The 21,798-nt window shown below is 36.5% G+C and overlaps 1 protein-coding gene across 4 annotated transcripts in view; it reads left to right on the top strand.

Moving 5' to 3' along the window:
• LOC147822779 (uncharacterized) overlaps positions 1-21,798 on the top strand; it is a 130,006-nt gene that overhangs the window by 99,174 nt on the left and 9,034 nt on the right. For all 4 annotated transcript variants that reach the window (XR_015445074.1, XR_015445073.1, XR_015445072.1 and 1 more), the window contains one exon: positions 11,373-11,411. Coding sequence is in view for 1 of the 4 variants with exons in the window: in XM_087195430.1 (XP_087051556.1) it covers positions 11,373-11,411 (39 nt within the window). In the remaining 3 variants the exon portion in view is untranslated. The remainder of the gene's footprint in view (positions 1-11,372; positions 11,412-21,798) is intronic.

The following is a 21,798-nucleotide window of genomic DNA, read 5'->3' as shown; positions in this document are numbered from 1 at the left end:
GATGAGGATATCAGCTGTATGATGAAGTGGGGAGGAGGGTTGCAAGGTGGAGCTGCATTTACAGACTTGAGATGTGAGAAAGCTTAGTGTCTTAGAAAAGCAGAAAGGAAATCAAGTCAGTATACTGTCTGAGAAGGATCATAGTAAAGATGATGAGGCTGGAGAAACAGGTAGTTCGACCCCTATGTAGATTGAGTGTGGTGATCTCTCAAAAGGGTTTTCAGAGTAATGTAATCCAATTTGTATTTTAAATCCATCTTTCTGCTGCCACATAGAGACTAAAATTCTTGGGGATCATCAAAATGCAAAAGCAAAGAGATCAATTATCCTTTCTTATGAGCTCTAGCTTCCAAATTACATGAGCCCCTCAAGAGTTGAGAATACCTTTTTACGTATTGTTGTTCTCAGTTACTTGCCCTATCCTGACATGTCATAAGTTCCTGGTAGATATTGAATATATTTGAAAAGATGGGTGAGAGAAATTTCTTCAGAAACTTCTTTCTGAAGCAGAAATACTTCAGTCTCTCATGGCTTAGGAGCCTTCTCACAGGTGAGTCTGTCTCTATGAAGAACGAATTGCGTTCCTTTTATTTCTCAGAGTTCCTACATGATTCCCTGGAATCATGGGAAGACAACCATCACAATGGCCATGAAGTGCTTCCAGGTATATATTGGCAGAATTGTGAAATTGTCACACAAAAGGAGATGAGGAGAAATTTGAGTCACACAGAAAGCTTGGCTTGAGCCTGGAGAACTGCCCTAGATGGGAGAGTTGTTCAATTTATTGTCACACTTTAAAAGACACTTTACAGATTTAAACCATAGGAGCATAAGAACTTACCTCCCATTTGAAAATATAAAATGTATTTGATAAGTTTGGTGAGTATTAAACAAGGAATAGGTCTTTTCTCTTTGGTGGCCCCTTCTGGAGATTTGTTTTGACCTGTGTTAATAAAATAACCCATACCTAGCTAAATAAAAGAAACAAATCTGTGCAAGCCTTCTCATAATTTTGATTTGTGAAAGGCAGGCAAGTCCATGAGCACTTGCCCTTATTATAAACACCATCTCTAGAAGAGATGAATGTTCTTACAGTTTACAGTCACAATGCAGTCATGCTTTGAGATCATCTGAGAAGTGCTGAAGAAGCACAAAGCATTATTACTATCATTATAGCAGTAATGACTATGATTATCATCCAGTTAAGGGAAGCTGATGAGGAATGGCAGTTAAGGGCCAGTAAATCTTACTCCCCCTGTATCTGTGTAAGATTTGCAGTATCAAAAATCGTGTGTTATTCCCGGCCCAGAGGAAAGGGCTTTTGGGCCTCCTTCTGTCCCACCACTCAAAGTCCAGAGGAAAGGGCTTTTGGGCCACAGTCTGTCCCTCCGCTCCCACCCCAGAGGTAGGAGCTTCTGAGCCACCGTCCCACTGCTCCTGGTCCACAGGAAGGGGCTTTCTGGCCACCATCCCTACCTCCACTCATGGCCCAGAGGTAGGGGCTTCTAGAAAAAGAAGAGCAGGACAACCCCAAAGCTCATACAAGGGAGGAAATTATAAAGATCAGAGGAGAAATCAATGCAATGGAGACTAAGAGAACAATACAAAAAAATCAATGAAGCCAAGAGTTAGTTCTTCTAAAGAATCAACAAAATTGACAAACCCTTAGTCAATCTTATCAGAAAAAGGAAAGAAAAGGCCCAAATCCATGCAATTAGGAAGGAAAAGGGTAAAATTGCAACAGACCCAGAAGAAATCCAGAGGATCATAAATACCTACTTCCAGGACCTATACACCAATAAGATAGAAAACACAGAAGAAATGGACAGATTCCTAGATATATATGAATTACCAAAGTTGAACGAAGAAGACCTAAAAATTCTAAACAACCCAATATCAACCAATGAAATTGAAAACGTAATTAAAAACTTATCAACTAAGAAAAGCCCGGGCCCTGGTGGCTTCACTGCTGAATTCTACAAGACATTTAGAGAGGAACTGCTGCCACTACTGTTTAAACTCTTCAATGAAATTGAAAGGGAACAATTTCAATACTCCCAAATTCATTCCTGGAAGCAAGCATCACCTTGATCCCCAAAGCAGAGAAAGACCCAACTGAAAAAAGAGAATTATAGGCCAATCTCACTAAGGAACATAGATGCAAAAATCCTTAATAAGATACTGGCATATAGAATGCAGAAGATCATAAAGAAGATCATACACCCTGATCAAGTGGGATTCATCCCAGGGATGCAGGGATGGTTCAACATATGCAAATCAATCAATGTAATACACTATATCAGTACAGCCAAGGACAAAAACCATATGATTATCTCCATAGATGCAGAAAAAGCATTTGACAAAAGACAACATGCATTTATGATAAAAACCCTACAAAAAATTGGAATAGATAGTCTCTACCTCAAACTGATAGAGGCCATCTATGAAAAACCAACAGCCAATATCATACTAAATGGTCAAAAACTAAAATCCTTCACACTAAAATCAGGAACAAGACAAGGCTGTCCACTATCATCACTTTTGTTCAATATAGTCTTGGAAACATTAGCCATTGCAATTAGACAAGAGAAAGAAATAAAAGGGATAAAGATAGGAAATGAAGAAGTCAAATTGTCATTATTTGCAGATGACATGATACTGTATTTAGAAGACCCCAAGAACACCATGAAAACTCTTCTAGACTTAATAACCAAATTCAGTCAAGTAGCTGGTTACAGGGTCAACACAGAAAAATCAATAGCTTTCCTCTACAGGAATGACAGGCTCACTGAGAGAGAAATAGGGCAAATAATTCCTTTCACAATAGCATCCAAAAAACTGAAATACCTAGGAATCAACTCACAAAAGAAATCAAAGACCTCTTCTCTGAAAACTATAGCACTCTAAAAAGAGAAATTGAAGATGATATCAGAAAATGGACAGACATCCCCTGCTCCTGGGTAGGAAGGATTAATATAGTGAAAATGGCCATACTTCCAAAACTGCTATATAGATTCAATGCAATTCCAATTGAGATCCCAGCAGCATACTTCATGGACCTTGAGAAAACAATCCAAAAATTCATTTGGAACAAGAAGAGACCCAGAATAGCAAAAGCAATTCTGGGTAACAGAGACATGGCAGGGGATATCACAATCCCCAACCTGCAGCTATACTACAAAGCAGCTGTGATAAAAACAGCTTGGTACTGGCAAAGAAACAGACCTGAGGACCAGTGGAACAGATTAGAAGATGCAGAAACAACACCAGACACACTCAGCCATCTCATCTTTGACAAAGGAGCCAAACACCCTCACTGGAGGAAAGATAGCCTCTTTAATAAATGGTGCTGAAAAAATTGGGCTTCAACTTGCCAAAGATTAAAACTAGACCTGTATCTCTTGCCATGCACTCAACTAAAATCGAAATGGATTAAACATGTAAATATTAAAATAGAAACACTGAACCAGTTGGAACAGAGTTTAGGTAGAACTCTTGAAGACATCGGTGTAGGAAAAGATTTTATGAACAAAATCTCAGTTGCCCATGAACTAGCACAAACAATCAACAAGTGGGACTCTTCTTATTAAAAGGCTTCTGCACAGCAAGAGAAACCACCAGCAGTGTGAAGAGACACCCACAATATGGGAAAAAATCTTCACCTGCTCTTCCTCAGACAAAGGTCTACTATCTCGAATCTATAAAGAACTTAAAAAGATCAGACCTCCCAAATTTAAAGACCCAGTCTGAAAATGGGCATCTGAAATGAACAGACATTTCTCAGACAAAGAAGTAGAAATAGCAAATAAATAAATGAAAAAATGTTCAACATCACTGGTCATTCGAGAGATGCAAATGAAAGCAATGCTGAGATTTCACCTCACTCCAGAAAGCATGGCTGCTATCATGAAATCAACCAATAAGAAATGCTGGCAGGGCTGTGGGGGAAAGAGGAACCCTGCTCCACTGCTGGTGGGAGTGTAGACTGGTGCAAGCACTGTGGAAATCAGTATGGAGATACCTCAAAGAACAAGGACTGGAAGTCCCATTTGACCCCACTATTCCACTGCTAGGAATCTTCCCCAAAGAATTAAAAGAATCATACCACAGTGATATATGTGTGCCCGTGTTCATAGCAGCACAGTTTGTGATAGCTAAAACTTGGAAACAGTCCAAATGCCCATCAACTGGAAACTGGATAAAGAAAATGTGGTTTTTTTTATAAAATGGAGTACTACTCAGCCATAAGAAATGAGAAATTAGAGACATTTATAGCTAAGTGGATGCACATCTCTTATGTGAAATAAATAGGACACACATGTATAAATACCAAATAGTTTCTCTGGTGTGAGAAACTGAAAGTGTACATAAGGACTAAAATGTATAATAGGTAATGTGAAATAGGAAGAAAAGGGGCAAAGGGGAAGGAAGTGGGAGGGCTAGGGGAAAGGATAGAAGGGAATGGGATTAATATGAGAAAATGGAAAAATAGGAACAATATCTTTGTAAACAGGGAGGAATGGAGGGATTGAAGAGAGGGCTGGGCAAGGGTGAAAAATAAGAACCAAGAGAGAATATGTAAAGGTGCAAATTTCCAATGATGAATGTCATTATATTGTATACCTAAAATGTACCAATGATTAGAATGAATGATCGATAATGCAAAATAGGAAGAAAAGGTCCAAAGGGGTAGGGGCAGTGGGAGGGGCAGGGGAAAGGAAAGAATGGAAAGGAAAAATGCTGAGAAATGGACAAAATGGAAATAAAGTCTTTGTAAATAGGGAAGGGTGGAGGGGGTGAAGGAAGGGCTAGGAATGGGGAAAAAATAAGAACCAAGATGCATCATGTAAAGGTACAAGTTCCCAATGAGAAATGTAAATGTGTTGTATACCTAAAATGTACCAATAAAAGATTTTAAGAAAAAAAAAAGAATTAACTTGAAATGACATACAGTTGAACACACCAGAACTTGCATAAAAAAAGTGTGTGTGTGTGTGTGTGTGTGTGTGTGAGAGAGAGAGAGAGAGGATAGGAAGGCAGATGTTGGTGCTCAGATATCATTACTGGAAAACATGTACTCAAGTGAATTTTAGTGAAACTATGTTTAGAAAACATTCATTCCATTCTGCTTAAAACCTAGAGCATAGCCTTGCTTTGGTTCTGTGGTAATGGGTTGGAGTGTAATATGGTTTCCGTGAATAGCACTTTGGATGTGAGAGTTGTCTCAAAACTCTGGATGAAGCCAGATGTTGTGATATAAACTATTTATATCAGATATTACTTCAACTCCTCTGGGGAACTAGAAGAGGGTGTGGCAGAAAGTCTCTAATTTGGCATCTTTGTCATCTACTCTGTTTTCTCTATTTTGTTGAACACCATTTTTGGAATCTGTGTTTGAAAAACTCCTGTTTATTCATTCAAAAAGTATGTGTGAAGCACCTATTAAATACCATGCCTGGGGTTAGTATGTAGGATTAATGGGATAAATAGGTTTTGCTCCTTGCCTTAAAGGTTTTACAGGTTGGTGAGGGAATCACACAGATCAGTGGGTTTGAAGTGTTCAGTTCCTTCAGCTTTTCCATTGTCCCAAGTATCATAATCAAATCTGCATCCTGGGTAGATTTAAATGGGTCGGGGCTGGAAGCAGGGAGACCTTGCAGCCATTGCAGAAGTATAGTTGAGTGCGAAATACCTGTTAGGTCCTTTGAAAGATCTTTCATCTCTGAAACTCAAAATCATGTCATTATTTGTCACAAGTTGAAATAAAGGGATGAACTAGTTTGTATGATTTGGATAAGTTATATGGTGTGATATTCTGTTCCTTGATACCTGACGTGGATGTGGGCAGAAGAGAATGTGCTCATTTCTAGGTACAGGAAATGCCTAGGTATTTGAGGGAAGCTGTGTAGTTGAGAAATGGACTTAGAAATATCTTGTGAGAAATATTCTAGCCCCTTCTAAAGGGCTAGAATTGCATACGACATTTTGGATGTGGTCTAAATCTTTCCGAGAGAGTTTGCAAAATAACGACCAAATTTATTATCTCTTTTCTACCAGAATAGATTGCCAAGAGAAATTTTGGAGATTTTCTTTTGGGATTTGAAAATTTCTCTAGAAAAGAGAAACATCAGGTGGGGAGAGAGACTGTATTTCTCTTGACTGGGATACATATGAGGCGTTTGGGGAGAACAGTACTGGTGGTTTATTCAAGGCACACAGTTCAGTGGTGAACTAACTGAAAGTGAGGACTAAGAGGTACTCTGTAAATCCTCCACTGTCCTGGCAAGCTATAAAGTCTAACACTTTTAAAATTACACAGTAAGATAGCTCATTGTTTTAAATTAATAATTTCAAAAAGCTAACATTTTCCTTTATATGACTAGGAAGACCACCATCGCTATGAATTAATAATTCTCATTTGCACTGCTCACATTCTGCCCACTTAGAGTTCAAACAAGTTTTGGGCAACTTTGCTGGCATGCAAGTATTTGTGGATAATTACAAAAGAAACTTAACAGAAGTAGGCCTAACTTCACACCAGCTTTGAATTATAGAGTCTGGGGACCAGCTGTTTTCTATTCCCTCTGCAAGTATGGAAAATAGAAATGACTTTAAATTGAACTAGGAAAGATAAAGCCAGATTGCATATTTCTTAGGACAGGGAATATAACATATAGACAAACAGCAGAAGACTTTCAAATCTTGATGGCCATTGTGGTGAAAACCTGGAGCAACATATCTCAGCACTGCCAAACTCTTCTTGAGTTTCAAGAATGTAGGTGTCTGGTACCTTTAGAGAACCTTTCAGGTATGGCAAAGTGACTGGATAAGCTCTTTAGGTCTTATTTTAACCCACATGCCTATTCAATGAGAAAATACCTTGTAACATTTGTAAAAGTCTGGACCATTGTTGAATTTAAAGGTGATATATTTGATTGGTCCAGTGTTTCTGATGTTCTCAGAAAACATCTTTTCCAGATAAAGAAATAATATAAGATACATAGGGACATAGTCCAGGATGTGAATCACTCCCTTCCATAGTTAACAGATGATTTTCTTTTTACAGTGTCAGAAGAAGGAAAACTCCCCACCCCCATGTAAAGACACATATGTGACTTTATATGGGGTATTTATTAATAACATCTTTTCATTTCAACAGATGCAGCCTGCTATGTCTTTGTTGAGGCGACTTTTTGCTCACCCAGTGGTCTTGAATTCTCAGCAAGCCACTGAGCAGCCTTTGCTCTGCTGCTTACCAGTACACTAATTCCTGGGTTCAGAGTGGTGCCCTTCTAGATCCCTGAGCTGACCTGTTGTCTGGGCGGGCTTTTGGCTGGGGCCTGAGCACACTTGGGATGGTATCTAGGTGTGCCTCTGGCTGGGGCCCCTATGTAGCTGTTGTCTGGGAGGGCCTTTGGTTGGGGGCTGTGCACCCCAGTTTCTGTTGTCTGCACAGCCTTTGGCTAGGGTCTCCTCGCACTTATCAATGGTATGGGGCAAGCCTCTGGGTATTGCATGTGTGCCTGTATAGCTCTTCTCCAGGGAGGTCTCTGGCTGTGGCCGATGGTATGGTGAGCCTCTGACTGAAGTCCTTGTGCCCGTGCAGCTCCTCTCTGGGCAGGCTTCTGGCCTGGGCAGGGTGTGCCTGTGCCTCTGGTGTCAGGGTGGAGCCCCAGCTGGGGTCCTCCTGCAGCCCTGTGGGTCTGGGCCACACAGCTGCTCCCCAGGATCTGCATGCACCAAATAGAATGGTGGGTGTCCGGCAAGAGCCCACGTGCCCATGCAGCTTCTCTCTGGGGGCTGGCAGAGAGGTTAGGAAGAATTCTTGAAGGCATTGGTGTAGGAAAAGATTTTATGAACAAAACCACAGTTGCCCGTGAAGTAGCACAAACAATCAACAAGCAGAATCTCTTCTTATTAAAAAGCTTCTGCACAGCGAGAGAAACCACCAACAGTGTGAAGAGACAACCCACAATGTGGGAAAAAATTTTCACCAGCTGTTCCTCAGACAAAGGTCTACTATCTAGAATCTATAAAGAACTTAAAAAAAAATCAGACCTCCCAAATTTGATGACTCAATCCAAAAATGGGCATCTGAAATGAACAGACATTTCTCACACAAAGAAGTAGAAATGGCAAATAAGCATATGAAAAAATGTTCAACATCACTGGACATTCAAGAGATGCAAATGAAAACAATGCTGAGATTCCACCTCACCCCAGAAAGAATGGCTGCTATCATGAAATCAACCAATAACAAATGCTGGGAGGACTGTGGGGAAAGAGGAATCCTACTCTACTGCTGGTGGGAGTGTAGACTGGTGCAACCGCTGTGGAAATCAGTATGGAGATACCTCAAAGAACTAGGACTGGAAGTCCCATTTGACCCAGCTATTCCTCGGCTGGGTATCTTCCACAAAGAATTAAAAGAATCATATCACAGTGATATATATGCACCCATGTTCATAGCAGCACAACTTGTGATAGCTAAAACTTGGAAACAACCCAATTGCCAATTAACTGGAGACTGGATAAAGAAAATGTGGGTTTTTTTTTTTAATAATATGGAGTACTACTCAGCCATAAAGAATGAGAAACTAGAGCCATTTATAGCTAAATGGATGCCCATTGAGACGATACTCTTAAGTGAAATAAATAGGACACACACGTGTAAATACTGAATAGTTTCTCTAGTGTGAGAAACTGAAAATGTAAATAAGGACTAAAAGTTATAATAGTGTGAAATAGGAAGAAAAGGTGCAAAGGGGAAGGGGAAATGGGAGGGGTAAAGGAAAAGAAAGAAGGGAATGGAATTAATGTGAGAAAAAATACAAATGGAAACAAAGTCTTTGTAGACAGGGAGGAATGGAGGAGTTGAACGGAGGGCAGGGGAATGGGGAAAAAATAAGAAGCAAGATGAATTATGTAAAGGTGCAAATTTTCAATGATAGATGTCATTATATTGTATACCTAAAATGTACCAATATAATTAATAAAAAAAGAAAAAATCACTAACAAAGTCCACCAAGATCTGATTCTTGCCTATTTCTAGGCATACTGTCTTCCTTTCAGTCTCTAAAACATACCAAACTTGGTTCTACCTACAAGACTTGTTGTCATCTTTTTCTCTCTGAAGAACACTCTCCTGCTTTGGCAAGACCTTAGTTTTCTTAACCTTTAGTCTTAATTTAAATGTCACATGAAAAAGAAAATACATCTGACCTCTCCACAGTATCTCCAATTTTTCTCTATCACAACCATGCTAATTCCTTCATATCATTTATCTCAAGTTGTTGTTATATTATTCACTTATTTTTCTACCAGTTGTCCATTCCCCTTCCTGAACTGTATAAATATAAGATTCATGATTATTTCATCAATACATAACACCAATGAATGGCACAGAGAAGAAACTCTATAAACATCACTTGAACAAATGAATGAACATACCAGTTTTGGTTCTTACTTATTGATTTTTTTCCAAGAGTATATAATTCAAGCATTTGTTAGTACTTATAAATCTTGCAATTGTTACTAGTTCTTTGTTGTTTTACCTAAAATATTTCCAGTTAGCTATCCAGCATCCAGAGGGTTTTCTGTTACCTGCTTTCCGTGTTACCAGTCTAGTGATTGTTCATTTCTAAGCTATTTGCAAATGTGAGTTAGTTCTACTCATTACCCACTGCAACCAGCAAACATTTGCTTATAGCAAATATTCAGCCATCTCCTTAATGGAAACCAGAAAAGGTTGTCTACAAATGTAATTGCTTTGGGCCACAGTTGATGAGGGAGTGTAGAGAACAAATATACTTTTTTCCCTCTCTATGTGTGTGTGTTTTATGAGAGAGTGCAAGAAAGGATACGAGGGCAATACGTTCAAAGGCTGATGTCTTAAAATATTAAGCTGCAACTGCTGGCCCACCCACTATCTGAAAAAGAAAACTCCCTTGTGATATGTAATTGCACAATTGTATAGAGCAGATGTGCAACAGAGGTTTGTATCTCTCCCTGGAACATCTGGCATTACTCATCTTGTGGAGCAGGTGCCTAGGTCAGACAGACTTCATGTCCATTCCAGGATGACATATTTTTATTGTTTCTGGGTTGTATTTGAATTTTCTTTGGCTGCCATCAACCCAAGCACATTATTGATCAAGATGATAACACAGAGGAAGATTGCCTAAGAAAGAGGATAAACAGAGTAGCTGGATCTTCTGGTATGATGAGGCTCTGAGTTTCAGAAAAATTAGTAAGCCACTCTGTAACTGAAAGCATGTGATAATCCAGATATAAAGTGTGTGCCCTTGTTGTGACAGGTGGAATCACAACCCCTATCAATGAGGCTCATCTCCAGTTTAAGAATTTGCCTGCTAGGCAGCCAAAGCCTTTGGTAGGTCTTAGCTAATCATGGGTCAGAGTGTCATAAAGGTTACTGAATTTTACCCCTCACATAAGCCTTTGTGTTTCACAAACCAAAATTTGTGAACGTACTGGAACTAAAGTTATAAATGTATGAAACTTCTCCTGAGTATATTATATAAAAACTCACCAAGAGAATGTGTAGAACTTACCTATGCTGTGATGCCTTTCCCATGGCCTTACCCTGGTCTGGTGTGAATCATTGGTAGAGGTGCAGGATGAAAACCATATGGTTCTTCAGGTCTACGTGCACTGGTTGATTGTGATCTCTTTGAAACCTGTGCGGGATTTGGCTGGAACTTGTTTATGTCTGGTATTAACCACATGTTAGTGTGTCTCAAGGTGTGGTCTATTGCTAGTCTGCTTTAGCATTACGTAGCATGCTTGTGAAAAGCATAGATTTCTGGGACCATCCCTGCAAATACAATGAATCAGAGTCTCGACTGTAAAGCTGGAAAGTCCATAATTTCAACAAATATTCCAGATGATCTTTATGAGTTCTAAAATTTGGGAACTTCTAGACTCTGTTGAAGTGTGCTAGTTTTCGTTATTTTCTAATAGGATTTAAATAGATTTCAGTGTTAAAATAGTTAAGTTTAAAAATAATGATTTCATGGATCAACAATAACCTTACAAACAATTTTTGTGTATCAAGTATGACGCTAATGAAAATTACTCCATAGTTAACCTTTAGAAATGTCAGTGCATAAGTCATGTTTAAAAATGATGAAGATGTATTTTTAAGCCTGGGTTGGAGTGTGTAAGTGTGTCTGCATGTGTATGTTCATATGCAGGAGAAAGGGGAATTATTTAAGGGGGTTATGTATATGAGGATAGCTCACTGCTTCTTATCCTAGGTCAAATGTTTATGAAATACTAGAACTAAGAGGAATTTCTCTTCTTTTTGCTTTGCTAAATCATTTTAAAACATTTTCATTGTCTTTTCTTTTCAGTATGGAGAACAAACTCTGGACCTTGCTCTTGCTAAGCAGGTGAGGTGCCACTGTACTACATCTCTGGCCTTTGTCTTTTATAAAAGAATAGATATCCACTACACAAAAGGTGCTCTCTCTCTCTCTCTCTCTCTCTCTCTCTCTCTCTCTCTGTCTCTCTCTCTCTAAACTTTAAAGCAAGTTACAAAAATCTCTATTTAAAAAGACGTGTCATGTTTTTAATCTTCACTGTTAAAAGTCATTGCTTAGAAGCTTTTATTGAGCTATAATATGTAAACAAAAACTGTATGTCACTATGTACTAGTTCTTAGATCAAGGAACAGAACTTCATTGGCACCCTACATGGCCCTCTTTTCTCTACTTCTAATCACTAAACCTTTTCAAAAATAACCATTTTTCTGATGATTAGAAGTTATTTTTATTTGCAGATACTGGAACCTAACATCTTAAAGATTATAATTCCTCATGATGGAACTTTCTGCATAAATGCTAACTTTCTTGAACTAAAAATACTCTTTCCTCTTACAATTCTAACTTACTACCATTCTATGACTTTTCTTTCATGGAGTGTAATTCTCTAGGTTCAATTTGATGCATTTCCATTTTCTTTTTTCTTTTTTTTTTTTGCATTTCCATTTTCTTTATGTTGTCCATCTAAACTAGAATTTATAAACTTGGGCTGGAATATTTCTGAGTAACATTAGGTATGTAATCGATATCACCTGTGGAACATGGGGCAATTATTACAACTACATTAGTTTAAAACAAGTGGTTGAGAGTTGTTTTCATTTAATCCAATGGGAAAATTTGCTCAGCAAGCACACTAACTGTTGGAATCATGGATTTAATGCAGTAATTTACTGTGACTAGAGATAGTATTGTAGAGATTATATTTGCTGTAGTAGGACCCACAATAAAATTATAAATAGAATTATCAAGGACTTCACATACTTTTCCAATTTAGCCGGAAATCAGACTGGTAGTCTCAGTAAGGGGCAAGTCGATTGTTTGCAGGATTAAAAAGAAAATTATCACAGCATTATGAAAAGAAAACAAGGTAGGAGTGAAACCTTGTTGCTGTGACCATGGCAATTTATATAACCTCACTAGGAGTCTGTTTCCAAATCAATAAAATGAGCAGAATAATATATTCTTCCTGGAGTTGTGGTGGGAAGTAAATAAGGATATGTTTCTAAGCATCTACAAAAATGCTTGTCACATAGCCCTTGTTTAGTCAATGTGGATTTTCCCTCTTTTTTAGCATGACAGGCCTGTGCTTATGACTTTCAGTGTTTACCCTAAGTTATCTTCCCATGGCATAGTTTCAATGTTTCTGTTTTTAATGTGTAAATCTTTGCTACATTTTTATTTAATTTTAGTGCAGGGTTAGAGATACGGATCTAATTTCAATCTTCTGCATGTGCATAACCAGTTTTCCCAGGACCATTTGTTAAAGAGGCTGTCTTTCCTCCAACATACGTTTTTGGGCCCTTTGTTAAAAGTCAAATGCGTAAAGGCGCAATGGGTTGTTTCAGTGTCTTTGCAGCATTTTCTATTCCACCGGTCTATGTGTCTATTTTTGTTCCGGTACTATGCTGTTTTTGTTTTATTATAGCTTTGTAGAGTACATTGGAATCCAGAATTGTGATGTCTCCTGCTTTGCTCTTTTTGCTTAGGATTGCTTTGGTTATTCTGGGTCTCTTCTTCCATATAAATTTTAGGATTTTTTTTCTAGTTTAGTCAAGAATGTTGTTGGTATGTTAATAGCTATTTCATTAAATCTATAGATCACGTTTGGTAGTGTGGCCATGTTAATGATATTAATTCTGCCCATCCAAGATCATCCCCTTTCTTATATCCTCTTCAATCTCTTTCTTCAGAGTTTGGTAATTTTCATTATAGAGGTCTTTAAACCTCCTTTACCTTAAAAAAAAAACAATTATGAATAGATTTGTTTTCCTGATTTCTTTTTTGGTGAGTCCACTTTTGTTGTATAGAAATGCTACTGATTTTTGATTTTTGTATCCTCCCACTTGGATGAATTTATCAGCTTTAAGAATCTTTTGGTGGTTAAAAAAAAATTCCTACATATAAGATCATGTCATATGCAAATAAGGATAATTTAACTTCTTCCTTTTCTGATCATATCTCTTTGATTTCTTTTGCTTGCCTGATTGCTCTGGCTAAAGTTTTGAGCAGTATATTGAGTGGACACCCTTGTCTTATTCCTGATTTTAGAGGGAATGGTTTCTGTTTTTACTTGTTTGGTATGATGTTGGGTGTGGGTTTGTCACATCTGTGTATGGCTTTTATTACTTTGAAGTAAGATCCTTGTATACCTATTTTATGTGGATTTTTTTTTGTCATAAAAGGAGATTGGATTTTTGTCAAAGGATTTCTTTTCATATATTGAGATTATCATGTGACTTCCATTCTATTTATATGGTGTATTATATTTGTTGATTTTCATATGCTGAACTATCCTTATGTCCCTAGAATGAAGCAGACTTGGTCATAGTGTGTGATCTTTTTAATTTTTTGAATCTCTTTGCAAGTATTTTATTGAGGATTTTTTCATCTGTGGCTTCAGGAATGAGTTTGGAAGAATCCCTTCCCTTTCAATTACATGGAGAAGTTTGAAGATTATTGACATTAGTTCTCTAAAATTCTGGTAAAATGCAGGGCTAAATCCATTGTTTCTAGGTTTTTCTTAGTTGGTAGTTTTAATTACTGCATTAGTTTCATTGCTTGTTATTTGTCTCTTCAGGGTATTTATATCTTCTTGGTTCAATGTTCGTAAGACATATATGTCTAGAAATTTACTCATTTCTTCCAGATTCTCCAATTTATTGGACTGTAAGTATTCAAAATACTTTCTAAGAATTCTCTGGATTTCAGTGGTGTCTGTTATAATTTTGGCTCTCTCGTTTTTAACTATATTGATGTGGCTATTTTCTCCATATCTCTTGGTAAGTTTTATCAATCTTATTTATCCTCTCAAAAAACCCCCAACTTTTTGATTCATTGATCTTTTATATATATTTTTAGTGTCAATTTCATTGATTTCCAGTCCGATCTTTATATTTTCTTTCCACCTACTAGTTCTGGGTTTAAATTGTTATTGTTTTTCTAGGACCTTGAGATGCATCATTAAGTTATTTATTTGGGATTGCTCTGTCTTTCTAATGTAGGCACTCACAGCTATAAACTTTCTTCTTAGAACTGTTTTCATTGTGTCCCAAAGATTGTGGTATGTTGTATTACCACTGTCACTTGATTCTAGGAATTTTAAAATTTCACCCCTGATTTTTTATGTAACCTATTGATCATTTAGGAGTGCGTTATTAAGTTTAGAAGTGTGTTTGTGTAGTTTCTGTGGAAGGGGTGGGTAGGGATGAGTGTGAGTGGATAAAAATGATCAATATATGCTATGTACATGTACCAGTTCCTTAAATTAAATGAAGTAACTATTATGTATTGCAAATATGTACTAATAAAAAACATTTTTAAAGAATTTGGGGTATAGCCCCTGCTTATCCAGTTATCAATTTCCGTGCTTTAGGATGTAGGTAAGGAGTGTAATTTCTGTCCTTTCTGCAATTGTGCCTGCAGTGGTTTCCTCTTATCTGGTGAATGTGGAAATCAACTAGGATTTGTCAAGCATAATTGGTCACACTTTTGTGGGCACTAAAGTGCACATAAGCTCTTTGTAGCAATATGGCAAAAATAGAAAAATTTATATGCATAGCATTAACATAACTATTTCTGTTGACCTGTACCTGAAAGCAATGGACAGAATTAACTTTATACTTTGATTGTGTTATTTATTTCACAAAGCATTTTGTTTCTCAGTACTTAATCATTCCTGATGAGTGGATGGAAACTGTAATGCATACCTAGAAGAACAAAATTCTACAATGCCTAGCACTTTTGTGGAATTTATGTCCATATCTTAACTAAACTCCAGCCTAGAAATTCAGAAAACTGAGTTACAAAAGATGATAATACATTTTCTAGACTTTAACTTACCGAGGAATAGAGGGCCATTCATATTACCATTTTCTTCAGTTTCTTTGTTTAAATACATGATAATAATAGTGGCCATCTCATACATCAAATGGATGACTTAGCATTTGGAAAAAGACAACATAGACAATGAAATATAATCATGCATCCCTTAGACATGTGTAAGATTTCTGCATCTCTGAATAGAAAGAATATTCACTTTAAAGTCAGAATGAACTAGTTTCTGACTAATTGCTTTACTTTTTCAGCTATGTGAATTTAGGGGTTAGTTATTATTCTTTCTGAATCTCACTTTCCTAAGGATTAAATGAAATTCCTAGTGTACTCAGCACAGTGTGTGGCAGGCATACTGTAGACATTCTGTAAGTATCACTTCCCATTTCCTTCTACTTAGGACACCAAAATGTTTACTTTTTCAGTAGATATGAATGTTTAGTCATTTATCATAACATGGAAAATTTATTAAATTTATTTTTACCTAGGTATAGTGTGGAGATTGCTGCTTTTATCTATATGGATTAAAAGGATAAGCAATTCATTTTTTTAAAAAGATGTTTTATTGGAAATTCATTTACTTTATATAATGTAAAAATGTACAGTGTGATTGAATTAATGACTTAAATGCCACCATGAGGATAAAAGAAAATAGAGGAGATTATTTTAGTGATCTTGGATTAGAAATAAGCTTTCTTAATGTGACAGCAACCAGAGATTATGGAAAAGTCTATCACATTTCATTTATCATGTTTCATTAGGATGATAACTAACCCCTAAAGTCACATAGTTGAAATCTTATACTAAAATTTAAGACTTCTATATGCTAAAATTATATAAAACAAAGAGAAAATGCTGAAAGTTTATTTATAATTCAAAAGCAAATGCTAATATCCTTAATATGTAAGTGTCTCTCTCAAATCAATAAGAAACTTTAAACAAAGTAAAGGTTCTGAAAGAATGAATGTTTAGGTAGCTCACTCTTTCTCCTGAAAAATTTAACTTGGTAGTCATGACTCCAGGAGTGAAGAGACAGTATTAAGCCACTTCTATGTGTGAATGTGAAGTTGGTGGTCCTGTGTTCTATTTGTCATCCAGACACATTTTGATTAACTCTGGTTGAAATGACCAGTTTTGACTGACTGTGTCTGCAAGTTCTTTGAAAAAATATTGTTTAAGATCCCTTGTTCTTTCTATACATTTCTGCTAACTTTGCCTCCTTTGTCAGAGCACTGGAAGAACATTCACTTAAATGTTTCTTAATGGCTCAGTTCATCATTAAGGACACTGATTATTGTAGTCTGTTATACTACAGTACAAGGGGGTTAGAAAGGACTGTTTACCCCTGTGCTAGTTAAGTTAAGATTGTTACACATTTTGATTGCTTAGGGAGGTACTAATGCTAAAAATAAAAGTCACATAAATTGAAATTACTTTGAAAATTCCCTAGAAAGACTGTGCTGTGGAGATCCATGTAAAATCTCTCAACAATTTCAGTGCAGCTAGTTTTTCTTTAGATTTGAAAAGGATTGGTCTTTCTCTGATTGAGTGTCAGATAGAGTAGTTGACTTACAGTATAGTTCTATGAAGAAATATGTGTTTAACCCTTAGAGTATTGCTGTGTATTTAATCTTTACATAGATATGGTTGTACTTATCTGAATTATGAAGTATATCTATTTTATACCCACTTTACATGTGAAAAAACAAAAGTTTGAAATGTATATGAGAGGGACTATGATTTTGATTTAGATTAATTCTATGTTATACCAAATTTCATAGAAATGTATATAGAACAAGAGGAAAAAGGTTCTGATTGAGGCTTGAGTAACATTTTTGCAGAATTAAACTCAGTGGTAGAGTACTTGTCTAGCATGCACAAGGTTCTGGGTTTGATCTCCAGCATCACAAAGCAAAATTTTACAGGACAAAATACAGGGCTTTAGATATCAGCTTTGGGAATAAATATACTAGCTATTCAACAGCATGGCTATTTTCTGCCTCTCATCAGCATTCTAAGTAGGTGAGGTCTTCCTCTGGGTATATCTGTAGATATGATAGCTAAAGTATGAGGTACCAGGGTTCATAAAGATGGGCTTTTGATCACAAACACAAATATGCATGCTCTATTGTATAAAATACACTGTGATTAAGCAAGAAATTAAAACAATCTCATCTTTTCCTGAATATTTCACATTTCACACCTCTGTGGTATCACTGTCTTCATGAATCTTTTATTGTGACTTGAAATTGGGTAACAGAGCCGGGCATATGAAGAATAGAAGTGTTCCTGGGAGGAATGTCTGTGATCAGCTGATGAACTGAATACAATTGGTTGAGCATGATGTCATTCCCATCAGGTATACCTCACAGATAACCCTGGGTAAAGGAAAACAAATCCACCATGCCATGATTACCATTGATTCATGATGACACAGCTCTTTACTTCAGGAGTTTGGAATCCAAGAGCGGTGATGTGAATAGTGGGAATTTATGGAAGCAGCAAACTTAAAATGAATCTCTCCCAAGTTTCTTGTAATTATGTGACCAAATTGCTTCTGTGTTAAGCATGTATTTTACAGGCCTTCAGCTCTGAAAAGACTGAGATGCCCACAGACTGAGCACCCTCCAATGTGCAAATCTACATAAGATTGGGTTTTTTGAAATGACATGAAATCTTGTAATAAATACCTATAACTAGTAGATGAAATTTTAAATGATGAGTTTTAAATGATGAAATTAAAGTAGATTTAAAAAATTTTTAATCACAAATTTTTTCTTTTCTTTTTTTCTTTCTTTTTTTTTTTGGTACTGGGGATCAAACTCAGGACCCTGCCTTTGCAAGTCAGACATGTTGCCACTGAGCTAAATCCCTGGCCCTTAATTACAAATTTCTGAATCAATTTACTGTACCTCAATCTTTTTATCTTTTTTGGAGGAGCAACTGTGGTTCTTTTATTAGTCTCTGCATTAAATAATTCAGATTTACAAGCCAGTTGCTTTCATTCTTTTGAGGGACACACAAACATGTATATGTATACCCATATGCAACCACATGTGTATAAGGTGTGTGTGTGTATGTGTGTGTGTGTATGTGTGTTAAGCCATGGTATTGTTCCAAGTGTGTAAAGTATGCACGAGGGAAGTGATAAAGGCTGGCCTCTGCATCTGCCATTTGTTAGCAGAATTTTTTGATGTGTTTCTCCACATTTATGAGTTTCCTCTCCTCATCTTTAAAAACAAAACCATAAATAATATTTGCTTCTCAGTGTTGCTGTGAAGATTAGATTCTGCAGATGACATCATTAGAGACATTACTGAGCACTGCAGAAACCTTGGGGAATTAAATTTCAATAAGGCATACTTTCTTTGTCTCATTCAACCATTGACATGTGAGGCCAAGGTCAACATTAAATAATTGATGCTTCTCTATCCTTCATTATTCAGCAACACATTCCTGACTGATTTGTGAGTACATGGTCTCTTTCTCACTAAAAAGAATAAACACATCTAAGTCCTACATGACATGGGGTAAGCTAAGAGGCACATGTGGAAAATAACATCCACTTCAAAAACTGAGTAGGTTTAAGTGTGATGATTGAAAAGTAATCAACAACATGTGAAGTGCCAACAAATGCCAAGTAAATGGGAATGTACTGATTGTTACTGAGAAATGCTTTGGAGAGTGAGTCCATCTTGGATTTTGGTCAAGTCAAACCTGAGGTTCAAGAATTGAGATGAGAGTCTGGGTCAGACTGCGACAGAAATAGAGGTACTATGCCTGCCTGCATATAATTTCATAGAGAATGATTCTGGATAGGCAACCTATTTAAAAAGCACTATAATTTCTCAATGCTTCCAATGGCAACAGGGTAACATAAATTAGAAGGCTTACATATTCCTGAGTGTGATGCGTATAGCGGTAAAATTTTGCAATCGTTCAAAAATAGATCTGAAATTTTTAGCATTTTAGAAGGGAGATGTATTTGAAGATCCTGTGAAATTTAGGGAGAGAAGAAAGTTGACAAGATTGGACAACATGTAGTGAGAAAGAATAGGAAGAAAAATCCTGGTAGTGATTTAGAAAAGAAAATAAATATCTAATGAGAGCTTTAAAAGTTTTTGATGAGCTATGTAATTTAAATCTTTTCTTCCATCTTCCCCACAAAATCTTCAGAATGATTTGAACTATTTGTGTATACTTTAGTGTGGACTGTGCTACAGACTGAATTTTTATGACCTTCCAAATTCATATATTGAAACCCAGCTTCCAATTTGATGGCATGAGGTGTAGTGTTTTTGAGAGGTGATTAGGACATAAGGTCTTCATGGATGGATCAGTGCCCTTATAAAAGATACTGCAGAGAGCTCCCATGCCCCCTCTGACAGGTGAGGACTCAGGAAGCAGGAACCAGGCTTTTCGCAAACAGTGAAACTACTAGTGCCTTGATCTGGGACTGCCTTTCCTCCAGAACTGTGAAAAATAAAGTTCTGCTGTTTATAAGCTACTTAGTTTAAAAAATTTTATTATAGCTGCCCAGCCAGACTAAGATGGATTATTTAGAAGAACTATGAGACACATAGGCCTCTGATATAGTTGGAGCACAAAGCTGGAACATTTGAGAACAAATGGGTCACACTCTGATTTTGCTTCTTTTTTTTTTCTGACTTACAAATTGTTCTCAAAGGCTTCTATTACACAAAGCATGCATTAACATCCATTGCTTTTTAAAAATATGCAGATCTTAAGTTACCTTCCCTTTAAACTCTGATCTTCAATTTTACTTTAAGTTACCCTAGAACAATGTGCATTGTTGTGACCATTAATCCTAATATATCAGTTTCACTGAGTTAAGAAATGCCTAGAAAATTAGTAAATCATACGGCTAGGTGTATCTGGAGGGTCCTGATGGTGTGGTGTTGGGTGCTATATATGGTCCTTGCATGTTTCTCTCGGGCACTCTCCTGCTCTGCTTCCTGGCCGCCATGAAATGAGCAGCTTTGCTTCATCATGCTCTTGTGCCTCGTCCCTACTTTGGAGCCAGGTGACCATGGACTGAATTTCTTGAGACTATGAGCCAAATTAAGCTTCTCCTCCTTTAAGTTGTTGGTGTTGGATATGGTGCCTCAGCCATATGAAAGTGAACTAATACAGTTATTCATTGATGTGAGGCCTTAGCTGTATAGTTCAAGGGACAGGAAGTAAGATCATGATGCTAGTGGTGATTATAGTGACACTTATTGCTTCTTACTGTAGAGAAAAATGTAATATAATGACACAATGAGAAAAGATTCATGTAATTTCTGAGTTAGCTCTACTTGAATTTGAATCAAGAATCTGTTACTGTTTACAGTGTGATCTCAGTCAACTTATATAACTTCTTTATAACATAAGTGTTACTGTCCATAAAAACATGACTCAGGATTGTGAAAGACCCACCAGGACAGGTAACAGTGATGGAAAGGGAACAAATTGAAAGATTACAGTAGAAATCATGACCACCTATTAAAGCTAAAGATAACTTTTTCTTAATTCTACTTCAATAATATGACTTTTTAGTTAGAATACATTTCTATGTCAAAGAAAAGATGCACATTAATAAATGTTTATTTACTTTCTTTTATAAGAAAGTAATTGCAATAGTCAATACAGTTTTTCCATGTTATCATTTTTGTTTTAATTGCAAATGTCTGATAAGTTTACATATGATTTGGATATTCATAGTAGCAGTTAATATTGATGACCTCATGTATGAAACTGTGTTAAAAAATGATCACTGTTAAACTACTAAAAGGACAAAAACTTGCCAGATTCTTTAGGCATAGCCTTTTAGATACTGGTAAAGTGAATATTATATATACCACAAATAGCAGCAGGGATATGCTAGAGGTACAGGTATATTCTTAAAATTTTTCTTATTCAATTTGTTCACCAACTCAAGTTATACTTCAAAAACTAAGATGTCAGAGAACTACAGAGTGATTTATTGGACAAAGAACATAAAATTGCTCATTTTTTCCAGTCAGCTTCAAATTTCCAGTGTATCTGGAACTGAGAAATGCCAACCAATTTGAAAAGGAAGTAATCACAATGTCTTTGAAAATATTTTCTGACTTAGAACTGAATTTTGTGGCTAGTATTTTATATTCAGCTGCTGCTAGGCCAAAATTGAAAATTTACCTTCTATAAATCTTGCTTATACAATAAACATGGTGGTGCATAAAATATAATTGATAATAATTGCTGTTGTGTAGAAATTACTTCACTGAAGAAAATAACCATTCTACTATTTAAACATTTATGGAATAACTAAGAAGGTTACAGGGAAGTTACAGTACTTTCAAGCTTCTCAGTTTATACTGGTTTTGCTATGGGACTATCTTTAAAGTACTGTTCATATTAAAAA

This window comes from Heterocephalus glaber, unplaced genomic scaffold, assembly GCF_053883595.1.
Source record: "Heterocephalus glaber isolate CG9 unplaced genomic scaffold, H.glaber_assembly_v1.0 deba00001608, whole genome shotgun sequence".
Lineage (NCBI taxonomy): Eukaryota > Metazoa > Chordata > Mammalia > Rodentia > Bathyergidae > Heterocephalus > Heterocephalus glaber.
This window is presented reverse-complemented; position numbering and strand designations above follow the sequence as displayed.